The sequence below is a fragment of the Triturus cristatus genome, chromosome 7 (genome assembly GCF_964204655.1).
Source record: "Triturus cristatus chromosome 7, aTriCri1.1, whole genome shotgun sequence".
Classification (NCBI taxonomy): Eukaryota; Metazoa; Chordata; class Amphibia; order Caudata; family Salamandridae; genus Triturus; species Triturus cristatus.
The window spans coordinates 319,309,976-319,322,929 of NC_140590.1; the positions used below are offsets into that span (position 1 = coordinate 319,309,976).

At 45.0% G+C, this 12,954-nt stretch overlaps 1 protein-coding gene across 6 annotated transcripts in view; it reads left to right on the forward strand.

Annotated features, from left to right (window-relative positions):
• LOC146809562 (uncharacterized) overlaps nucleotides 1-12,954 on the forward strand; it is a 299,611-nt gene that overhangs the window by 154,648 nt on the left and 132,009 nt on the right. For all 6 annotated transcript variants that reach the window (XM_085616392.1, XM_085616393.1, XM_085616395.1 and 3 more), the window contains exon 3: nucleotides 3,522-8,507. In XM_085616392.1, the coding sequence (XP_085472518.1) occupies nucleotides 3,522-8,507 (4,986 nt within the window). The remainder of the gene's footprint in view (nucleotides 1-3,521; nucleotides 8,508-12,954) is intronic.

Below are 12,954 nucleotides of genomic sequence, written 5' to 3' on the forward strand. Positions count from 1 at the left end.
GCTCTACCAGGAAGGGCCAGCCCACGGCGAAATATTTCACAGACATCTCGCCTCTCGAGTATAATGGCGCCTATTTAAGTAGGTACTGGGGTGATCCGCTGATAACGATAATTTACACTTAGTGAATGCAAGGATTCAAACGTAATATAAACAAGCATTTGCAATGCGAGTTTGAGCTATTAACATTGTAGATTACAATGCCTTTTATTATACACTCTCGCAAATGATAGGTTTCGCATTTGCGAGAGTTTATGCTATTGGCATTGTAAATGACAATGCCTTTTATTTATTTGTTTAAAAAACCAACACATTAATAAAAGGCATTGTAATCTTCAATGCCAATAGCTCAAACACGTGTAAATGCGAGACCTATTGCATTGCAAATGCTTGTTTGTTTATGCCAAAGGAAGGCGCAGACGGCGTTTCGACTTATTCAATTCATGAGGTCATCATCAGGTTAAGGGAAAGGTTAAGAGCAACCAATCAATTGAATCTGAAATTTAAATAAAACTAATTTGGGTGGGTACCAAAAAACAGAAAAACTGAATAAATCAATGGGGGCATAGCACAAGACAAAATTCCAAGTGTTGTGCATGTTTTACTCACTATAAGTGTTACTTAGTCAAAGAAACCATCACCAAGGGTGAATCAATTTAAACCACTTGTAATAAAACAAAAAGTAGTGCATAAACCTACTTGAGTCTTCTGTATCAAACATATACCAGATGAGGACTCCCACATGGGAAATGATGCATAACTAGGATCCCTACAAGTTAATACATGAGAATAAATCAATTTATTAAAAAGGGGGATTCCTACTAAGTTAATCAACAACCAATTGAAATGGATAGTGAATGACTCACCAACCAGCAAACTTGTTTGCACATGGATTTCAATTTAGCATCAGAGAGACCAGGCTTTAAGTGGGATGAAAAAACTGGGGGGTGTGGCCGATGTAATCAAGGGCGTGGCTCAAAACACTTAACCTAAAAATCTGCACTTAGCATAGTGTGCTGCCCCACAGGTATTTTGCTGCTTCTGTCCCTTCATCCATAAAACAAGTAACATTATACTTACAAAAAGCCAGGATTATTGTCTTTGTCAATGTTTGTAAATTGCATAAGATAAATAAGCAACTACAATGACTTCGATCGATGTATATAAATTTGAAAAAGATTCTGTTCTTGTGCGCAAGGTTGTGGGGTAAGGCTAGAGCTGCCGACTTTCGAGCTGCAAAAGCAGGTTGAAGTGTCACGTCGGGTCAACCTCCTGTGATTCAACACATGAATATGTCATTGTGTGATGTAACTGGTGCTCATATAAAGTGTTCCAAGTGTGCGCTGTATAAAACTGAAAAACGAGTTTCTTTAAAGTTACATCAAAAGCAGTGACTGACGGTACTATTACAGAGTCAAGTTTTTTTCCACCCTGAGGGTAAAAATAGAGAGTTCGATAGGGACACGTCTCAGCACCTGCTTCTAAAAACTGACGGTGCTGAGCACCGGCAGGACCCGGCCCATTTAAAGCCCTGCCAGAGACCTATACACGATTAAACAGGCCAGCTCCGAGTTCAAGATGCTTGAATTATTCGAGCTATTTGGGAAATATCAACAGCAAAATAATGTGTTTAAAACTATGCACAATAGTAGCAGGGAAAGCATGCCTGCATTTTCGCATCCCGAGCGTTTTACCTGCGCGAGAACTCAAGCAAGCCTTGCGTCGGGGTAGATTAAAACTCTGCGGTGCGCGTCAACAGACCTCTTTGAGGTCAAACTTAGACCAAAAGGGCATTTGATCCTTATCAGCCGCGGCACTTACCCCGATCAGTGGAGCAGGGAAGGCCAACTAAACAACTGGCCGGAGAAAGCGAGATGGGCCCCGGGCACTGGACAGATGTGCACTTGCCCTCAGGGCATGAGAGCTATTGCAAAGTCTACAAGAAGCCTCACTGTCATTGCTGTGGAGGTTTTCAAATATGTGCTCATTTCTGAAGGAAAATTTATAACTGCAAGGTATGTGCCTTTAAACAAAAGGGCCGCGCGCCAAAATTAGAAGAGAAAAGTGTATGTGACCGGCCACGGTTAGTTTCTGATTTTGTGTTCTGCTAAACCTGACTGGTATGGCAATGGCAGTAGTTATATAGAAGACTCGGATATCGCATGTTCATACATCTCCGTAGTGTCAGTATGAGGCATGCCATAATAATGACGGAACTTTATGTACAACATCATTAATAACGCAGACGTGCCTACAGTGCATACAGAGTGTGGCAGGCTATGGACCTGCATTCCTCTCGCGTGTTTGGCCCTTTAGGGATGCGATCACATCTTAAAGCCCAGCGGCGCTCTGCCCTATTGGGCATCCGCTGGATATCACCGCCCCTCAGGGGTTTCCACATCAATTCAATAACCTGGTGTTAGAAATGGGGGGCTCTCGTTGGCAGAGGTAGGTTAAATGCGTGCTATCTCATATCTGTCCTCGTGTTCCAGCATGCCAGGCTTTGATTACAGGTTAGTGCTTTCTTCTGTGACACTTGGGACAATGTTCATCCTTCATAAGGGTGAGTGAAGATGCGACATTTACTGCCAAGCGGCAATTTATATGCAACAGACTCGTGTGTTTTACAGGGAGTGGATTTGTTGTGAGCACAACGTCATTTGAGCTTGAAATTGGAGGCCCAAGCCCCAAATAGATTCTGTTTTCTCTCCTACCGTCAGCTCAAAAGGAATTGTTGATGATAGGAGGCGTGTTGGCTTGCATGTGTTCTGTGTGACTCCACCGGGACTGTTTGTGGCACTGAATTAGAATAGGTAGGACGCATCCTTGACAGGGATCCGAGTCCTGAAGAAAGCCATGGACCCGAAGAGACCCGTGAGTTGTCTGACAGATGTGGACTCGTTTTGAGAAAACGCTGGAACAATAAAATTCCAGTGCATCACACAAGTTCTCCCTTCTATTCTTATCAGAGACGCACCTACTAAATTAAATCTGGAGGGCTCTCCCAGATAATGTTAACTCACACCATTCTTTGGATCCCACCCGCCTTCTTTCAAACACTCCTAGAAATGTTGATCTCACCCACAACGATTCCCTGTTTGGGTGTGGACTAGGCCCAAGGATTGAAGCATGTCACAAACTGGGGGAGAACATTTAGGTTCCAAAACAATTGTTCTGTCCCCTGAAACTGGCTATGGTGGAATGGCTTACACCAGTTGTAAAATACTCTTCTGGTGGAATATATCTTTTTTTTGTATGGAAGAGATGTGTAGGGGGCTGATCTAGCTCCCATCAAACTCTTCTCTCTCTGTTTTTAGTGGTGTGTTGGAATACTATGATGGAGGGGTGAGATGCAGGGATAGAGGGTGGAATACCAAAGACACATGGTTGCTCTGTTATGAGGCATGTTTGAAAAGCCATAAGCAGTTGGAACACGAAAGTTGGAAAGTGACATATTTTAAGCAAAGAGGTGTGTTTCTCTAATTACCCTAAAATAATGATTCCTGCTTGTTTTCTTCCCACAGGTCTCAGCAGCACAAGCAGTGCCTTCTTCACAACGGCCTCTCTTCCCTCAGCTGCTTTAACTAACTTACATGACGCATCCTCTCATCAACGAATTCCCACAATTGCGTTTGCTGCTTCAATCCCCACAGGCAGCTTTCCTAACGAAATCAACAATAGTACCTCTGGTACCGTGACAAACAGTGCCCCCCCTGATACAACCACCACTAGTGTCACTCCTGAAAAAAGAACCATTGTTAGTCCTCACACATTCATCACAGGTGTGCCCCCTGGCACAGTCACCCCAGGTTCCATGCCAGGCCTAACCACCACTTCAGGTGCTATTCCAGATACAAGCCTCCCAAGTCGCACTACAGGCAAACCTACTGTAATTGATAGGACCAACACAATCACCACAAGAGCCACACCTGATGCAATGAACACAAGTGCTGCTCTGGGCACATTCATCACACGTTCCACTAATGATACGGTTGTCACTAATGACACTCTTCTAACAAGTGCCACTTCTTACTCACTTATTACAAGTGGCACTCCTGGAACAACCGTCACACACACCACTCCTGGCACAACTGCCACCTCTGATGCAATCAACACTAACCTCATTAATGACACAGTAGTCACAAGTGAAATTCCTCGCTCAGTCCTCACAAGTGCCACTATTGACACAATATTCACAAATGGCACCCTTCTCACAAGTGCCACTAATACCACAATTATTACAAGCGGCACTCTTGTCTCAGATCCCTCTCCTGACTCAATGATTACAAGTGGCACTCTTGGAACATCCATCACACGTATCACTCCTGACACAAGTGTGACTTCCGGTGCAACCATCATAACTTCTGCTCAGCATACAGTGGTTACAAGTGCCATTCCTCTATCAACCATCACAAGTGGCACTCTACAAACAACTACTATAGGCACATTTTCAGAGACAGTCTCATCAAGTATGACTCCTGATACAGTCACCAATACCAATACACCTGATTCAATATACACTAGTGCTGGTCTAGGCACAACCATCACACATTCCACTAATGACACAATTCCCACAAATGGCACTCAAGCCACAAGTGTCACTTCTTACTCACTTATTACAAGTGGCACTCTTGGAACAACCACCACACAGTCCACTCCTGAGACAACAGCCTCTTCTACCGCAATCAACACAAGTCCCATTAATGACACAGTTGGCACAAGCACAGTTCCTGGTTCATCCATCACTAGTGGCTCTCCGGAAATAGCCACCACAGATGACAGGACTAACACAAGTCCCAAAAGTGCCACCCCTGATGCACTTATCACAAGTGTCACTCTTGGGGCAACCCCCACGGACACAACTGCCGCTGCTGTTGCTATCTTCACTAGTACCACAAATGACACAGTTGTCACAAGTATCGCTCTTGTAACAAACACCACTTCTGACTCTCCCATCTCACTCATTAGCAGTAGCTCTCTTGGAACAACCACCTCGCACAAAACGCCTGACACAACTGCCACATCTAACGCACTCATCACAGCTAGTGATAACACAGTGCTCACAAGTGCCATTCCAGGCTCAATCATCACTAGTTCTACACGTATCACTCCTGCCACAACTGTGACTTCTGGTGCAACCATCATAACTTCTGCTCAGCATACAGTGGTTACAAGTGCAATTCATGGATCAACCATCACAAGTTCTACTAGTGACACAATTTTCACTAACAGCACTCTTGTCACAAGTACCACTAATGGCACAATTGTCTCAAGTTCTCTTGAAACTATGACCACACACACTACTCCTGGCACAACTGCTCCTTCCGATGTAACCATCACAAGTGCTTTTAATGCCACAATTGTCACAAGTGCCATTCCTACCTCAGTCATCCCAAGTGGCACATTAGCAATAACCACTACAAACTCCACTCCTGACAAAATTACAGCAAGTTCCACACCTGGCACAATTGACACAAGTGCCTCTTCTGGAACGATTTCCATAAGTACTGCTTCAGGCACCGTTGTCACGAGTTCTATTCCAGACATAAGCAGCCAAAGTAGCATTCCAGACACGAGTACTGCAAATAACATGCCAAACACAATCACAATTACCGCACTTGACACAGTAAGCACAAGTGCCACTCCTAACTCAATGATCACAAGTGCCACTAGTGACACAGCTGTCACAAGTGGCACTCTTGCTTCAAGTGCCACTCCTGACTCAATCATTACAAGTGGCACTTATGGAAAATCCACCACACGTATCACTCCTGCCACAACTGTGACTTCTGGTGCAACCATCATAACTTCTGCTCAGCATACAGTGGTTACAAGTGCAATTCATGGATCAACCATCACAAGTTCTACTAGTGACACTATTTTCACTAACAGCACTCTTGTCACAAGTACCACTAATGGCACAATTGTCTCAAGTTCTCTTGAAACTATGACCACACACACGACTCCTGGCACAACTGCTCCTTCCGATGTAACCATCACAAGTGCTTTTAATGCCACAATTGTCACAAGTGCCATTCCTACCTCAGTCATCCCAAGTGGCACATTAGAAATAACCACTACAAACTCCACTCCTGACAAAATTACAGCAAGTTCCACACCTGGCACAATTGACACAAGTGCCTCTTCTGGAACGATTTCCATAAGTACTGCTCCAGTCACCGTTGTCACGAGTTCTATTCCAGACACAAGTAGCCAAAGTAGCATTCCAGACACGAGTACTGCAAATGACATGCCTAACACAATCACAATTACTGCACTTGACACAGTAAGCACAAGTTCTACTCCTAACTCCATGATCACAAGTGCCACTATTGACACAGCTGTCACAAGTGGCACTCTTGTTTCAAGTGACACTCCTGACTCAATCATTACAAGTGGTGCTCATGGAAAATCCACCACACGTATCACTCCTGCCACAACTGTGACTTCTGGTGCAACCATCATAACTTCTGCTCAGCATACAGTGGTTACAAGTGCAATTCATGGATCAACCATCACAAGTTCTACTAGTGACACAATTTTCACTAACAGCACTCTTGTCACAAGTACCACTAATGGCACAATTGTCTCAAGTTCTCTTGAAACTATGACCACACACACGACTCCTGGCACAACTGCTCCTTCCGATGTAACCATCACAAGTGCTTTTAATGCCACAATTGTCACAAGTGCCATTCCTACCTCAGTCATCCCAAGTGGCACATTAGCAATAACCACTACAAACTCCACTCCTGACAAAATTACAGCAAGTTCCACACCTGGCACAATTGACACAAGTGCCTCTTCTGGAACGATTTCCATAAGTACTGCTCCAGGCACCGTTGTCACGAGTTCTATTCCAGACACAAGCAGCCAAAGTAGCATTCCAGACACGAGTACTGCAAATTACATGCCTAACACAATCACAATTACCGCACTTGACACAGTAAGCACAAGTGCTACTCCTAACTCCATGATCACAAGTGCCACTAGTGACACAGCTGTCACAAGTGGCACTCTTGTTTCAAGTGACACTCCTGACTCAATCATTACAAGTGGCGCTCATGGAAAATCCACCACACGTATCACTCCTGCCACAACTGTGACTTCTGGTGCAACTATCATAACTTCTGCTCAGCATACAGTGGTTACAAGTGCAATTCATGGATCAACCATCACAAGTTCTACTAGTGACACAATTTTCACTAACAGCACTCTTGTAACAAGTACCACTAATGGCACAATTGTCTCAAGTTCTCTTGAAACTATGACCACACACACGACTCCTGGCACAACTGCTCCTTCCGATGTAACCATCACAAGTGATTTTAATGCCACAATTGTCACAAGTGCCATTCCTACCTCAGTCATCCCAAGTGGCACATTAGAAATAACCACTACAAACTCCACTCCTGACAAAATTACAGCAAGTTCCACACCTGGCACAATTGACACAAGTACCTCTTCTGGAACGATTTCCATAAGTACTGCTCCAGGCACCGTTGTCACGAGTTCTATTCCAGACACAGGCAGCCAAAGTAGCATTCCAGACACGAGTACTGCAAATTACATGCCTAACACAATCACAATTAACGCACTGGACACAGTAAGCAAAAGTGCCACTTCTAACACAATGATCACAAGTGCCACTAGTGACACAGCTATCACACGTGGCACTCTTGTTTCAAGTGCCACTCCTGACTCAATCATTACAAGTGATGCTCTTCGAACAGTCACCACAAGCACCTCTCCAGACACAACTACCATGCCTGAAACAATCATCACTAGTGCCACAAATAGCACAATTGTTACAAATGGCACTCCTGGCTCAAACATCACAAGTGAGTCTCCAGAAACAGCCATCACAAGCATCACTCCTGTCACCATCATCACAGGTTCCTCTCCTGATACAATCACCACTCCCATTCTTCACACAACTAATACATTTTCTACAGGCGTGGTCAGTGACACAACAAGCACAAAAAACAGTTTCCAGACATCTACCATTAATGTCACAACTCACAAAATAACTACTTCTTACACAACCTTCACAATTACACCTTCTTACAGACCCACAACAAGCAGCCCGATATACGCAACCACATCTGATGCCATTCCTTACACATTCACTTCTAGTACCCCAACTTCCCCAAACACTCTATATATAAACTCCACAAGGGTCACACTGGACACAATTGCCACAACTACTACTCATTACACAACCGTTTCACCTACAGCAAGTCTCATTCCTCACTCAAGTACCACACCTACAAGAGCCATTGTACCCACTTTAAGTATTACTCCTTCCACAAGTACTCCTTTGTCATCCAGCACCACCTTTACTGTCACTCCATTCACAATCCCTTCTACCACGCCACTGCTAAAAGGCACAAGTACCATGGCATACACCGCTACTAACTCAACCATGAGTACTATTTCTTTCACTACCACCAGTCCAGTGAAAACAACCAGTCGTTCTTCAACAACTTCTTCGGGATTCCTGACCACTGGTAGGTCACCATGAGTACTGATGTAACCCACTGTTTGTAACATTGAATGTGGATCTCTTATGCGAGTTTACCTTTTGTTAAACAGTATTCATTCCTGAAGTCCTGGTTCATGTATATCAGAGTATGGGATTTAAAACAATGTTGAATGAACTTGTTAGAATGCCTTACATGAACTATGGTGGCTTCACTGCACTGCCATACATTATTGTGCAAGAGAATCAGAATTTCAGCCCCCAGGAATTGCACAGACTTTGTTGCTAAATCTATTGATTTGTATCCGAAATGACAAACACAGCACACTCAAAAGGCTTTTCGAGTGGGTAATAAGCCACTCTGTTGTTGAAAAGGCGGCTGTGCCACAATGGATGTATGCCCTATACGGGTAACAGAGACAATTCTCAAGGGATGTTAGTCTCACAAACACAGAGATGGCCTCCAGAATCCATAAAACCTTACACATTTTGATTTAAAGGGGGCTCTTTTTATATTTAGTTGAAGTGTGGCTCAAACCAAACATGATTGTCTGCGAGTTTCTTTCTTGTACAGCACCAACAGCGAACAACATTACTTTTAGGAACTGTATTCAACTTCCTGTTGAAGTGTTCCTGAGAGGTTCTGAATTAGCAGCACCTGGGAGTGACCTGCAGTCCATCTCAGCAGGGCAGCCTCCTCATTCTATTGACCAGTGTCAGGTCCTCACACTACCTAATAGTGCCAGCTACCTCCACTGCTCACCGGTGACAGGTTCTCACACTGGCTATCTGAGTATTTTTGAATGAGTCCTGGAGTGGCAAATACTTAGGGAACAGTATTCATGGTTGGTGCCTCAGTTATCACTGGTGCTCCAGATCTTCAGGTGCTATTGCTATCCGATACCATGTTACTGCCTTTGTGCATATGGCTTTCCAAGGGTTGAGGGTAGCACGATGAGTAGACATGGCTTTCTCCAGGTGGTGGCAAATGAGTATTACTCAAGACCCAGGGAGAAGCGAGATACTGGCTGCTCTGGGGTCCAGGACTGTACTGGGGGTGGACTTCCCCATTCTCCATCCTTGAATGATTCTCCACATGTCCTTGACATGTGGTCACTCGATTGCTTCTGGGAGATTCTTTTGGCTAGCTAGATTGGAAGTACCTCGTGGTTTCTAGGTGGCTCAGTTTCTTGAGACATCCTCCATGTTGACTTCAGTCAGCTTACCCTTTATCTGGACTTCCTGGTCATGGGGATGGTTGTATTCCTCTCAACAGAAGGTACAGGTTCCTCTTCTCCAGCTCACAGCATCCAGGTGCTTTCAGAGTTTGGGCCACACAATTTCTCATAATTACATTCCTCCCAATACCCACAAATAAATTAGGTCAAAACAATACTGGAGCTTCTACTTTTCATGTTGTAAGGCTCTAGTAGAAACCAATTGCATTGATTTTACAATAGGATGGCTCATGGGGCAATATGTCAGAGGAATTTCCGGACATCACTGGTTAATCTTTCACCCCTGGTGATCTCCCCTCTTTTTAGGTCTCGCTGAGACAGCGAAAGCTGTCTCTTTGAGACATTTTGTAAGTGGGTTTTAAAAGTGCTTCCCCTGGCATAGAGCTACAGTGCACGAGGCGTGCACGCACGCAAAGCAGCCATATGACTTTACGTCGCTCTCCCTCGTAGCCCCTCTCCGCCCCCTTCCCTGCTGCTATTTCACACCAGTTTATCAGAACTTCCGCTTCTCTCCCCCACCCACCCACCCTCGCGTCTCGCGCGTCCAATGCTTGTTCATTCTCCCCGCCCCCATCGCGTTTTGCGCCGCCAATGCTTGTTCATTCTGTTTCATGTAACACGTATTGGGAAATTCTGCTCCGCTGGCTGCGAGCCAATTCCTTAACCACTGGGTGTCGAGTCCCCCCCCCACCAGTGGACCCCTCCCCTCCACGGCACCTCGCCTGACGTACTTTGCGGGGCGCACTAGGCTCCGGCACAGACTTTCAATTCTGGCTCCAGTGGTAGTGCTATTGTCTGCTTCCCTCTCCTTCACCGAGTCGTGGATTAGAGCATAAGAACATAGGGGCTTCGCCTCACCGACAAAAAAATATAATCAGGTTTAAATTTGTCTTCACGGTGACTTTATATCAAGACCCGACGTCCGCCGCTATCGCCAGGTCCAGGTTAGAAAAGAGACGCTAAAAAAATACCATAGTTTTAACTGTGTTTGCTTTGCGCGCGTAGCTTTTCGGCACGTCTTAAACATATGTTTTTTGAACCGCCGAGGAGAGCGTACGTCCTTACCGTAGCCGTTTGAGACCACATAATTACTCATTCGCTGCTACTTATAATAGCGGGGTTTTGTTTACCGCTTAACAGGACACTACTACGCTTTCTAGGCACTGTAAATATTGGGTATATTTATGACCCACTTTTTACCTACCTCGCAAGGACTGAGGTTCCATTAGCATGAAAATCACTATTAATTGGTCTTCTGCCTGGGCCGGAACGCTCCCGGCTGCGCTGCCGACTTTGGTGCAGGAAACCAGGGTTCGAGCCTCGGGGTCGCGTCCACATCCTGTGATTCTGGGCAAATCACTTTATCTCCCCGTGCCTGAATATGTAATGTAAATACGGTGCTCATGTACAGTGCTCCAATCCCTTCGGGTCGAGTTCGCGCTATATAAAAGATGCAGAAAAAAAAAAATGACACAATGTGACCAGTTCGAAAAGCTTTGCTGTTTTTCCATGGGGGTCTCGCAGTCCTGATGGGACAGGGCCCTCTCACAAAGGTTATAAGCGAGAACTTACAACGAAGTCCTGTGCTTGATACTGGCTTCAATCTGAGCGAGAATGGCTTGGATTCGCCTTCAGGTCAGAGTCGGATACCAAATTACAGGTTCTACTAGTGGGACGAAGAAACTCCAGATATTCGAGTGGATGACGACTTGTGCTTAAAGGCAGGAACATTTATTTTGCTCTAATTTGATAACTTTTGTGCTGATCCAAGTAAACTTGGAGATCGAACAGTAAATTAGACCTTAATAGAAGTCAGTGGCTTGTCGCCACCGTGTAAGGGGGAGGGGCGGGTGTGTGCTTGTAAGAGACCACGGAAAACATAAGTGCACAAAGACAATGGACGTTCCGGAGTATGTGGCAGGCCCACTGGTGTAAGATTATGCGGTTAAGTTACGTTGGCATCACATGTGTGTGTTTTAAGACCACAATCATCTCGAAGTACAAACGCAAAGTATTCACTGTTGGGTCTGAGGCATGCTTGAAGTGTACATGCGCATCACAATATGTGGAGGTTACATGGCTGCTGCAGGCCTTGTGGTATTACGGTGTGTCGACGAAGCAAAAAGCGATCATGGGTCTCAGACAGCACGCTTGTGAGTTCTAAGAGTCCACTCATGGGTGGAACAGCTCCCCTGCAATGGAAGGCCAGCCATGCATGGAATACCGTCAGGGAGGTTCCTATGACGCTATTTGTGACAGCATTTGCGAAGGTCATAAGGGGAGCAGCAGATAACAAAGCTCGATTCAAAACCTTAAAAGATTATTTTTTTTAACTTTTGAATTTCGGGTTTAAACGTAAATGTCATTGAAGTGTTTTGAATTATATATGAACATTAATCAGAGCGCCTAAGATACACAGGCGCCGAGCAGCGCTTTATAAAACTCCTACACAAACAAACAGTAGTATCCCTTATCGGTGATCTAGAAACCCTTCCTCCCTTCTACCATCACTGAACTCTACAAAACGGCAGATTGTAAAATCGCCTCTTTTCTCTGCAGACGATGCTACAAAGGACTGGAGATTTGCAGGCCTCTGCTGCAGAGCAGCGGGAGGAACAGACAAGAGCCGTGCGCAGTCTGCAGCCAGGACACCTTGTGTAGCAGGCCTGTCCGGGACTCAAGGCAACCACTTAACTCTTCCTCCTGTCCCTGATAAAGTCACCAATCACCAGAGTTGCTCTGTCAGCCCTGCGCCAGGTGACGTGCACGAAACGTCCACCGCAACCTCCTAAATTAGCAATTAGGCGATGCAAGTCTATCTATCCTGCATACAACTCGAAGCCCAGACATGAGCCTCCTTCAAAAAAGAAGTAAAAATGCATCTAATTAACAAATTCACATCCCAAGACTTTAAATCATACGTTACTGTTAGCAACATAATCCTATCTACCACTGTCTACCTCTTTTTGTATTGAATGTCGATTATTGACCTGGCTTTTCGAGCAGTAGCGCCCCCCCCCCTACCCCCCTCCCAGCGCCTTGAGACCCTCACGGGTGAGTAGCGCGCTCTACAAATGTTCCTGATTGATTGATTGATTGTATATTACCCCTCAACCATCTAACGTTTCTGAACGGTGTAATGCAAAGCACTCTGATACCCTCTAGGATCCTGTTCGCGCTATATAAAACTTTATAAACTGTATAGGAGAGGTTGACAAATCAATATTGTCACACAAA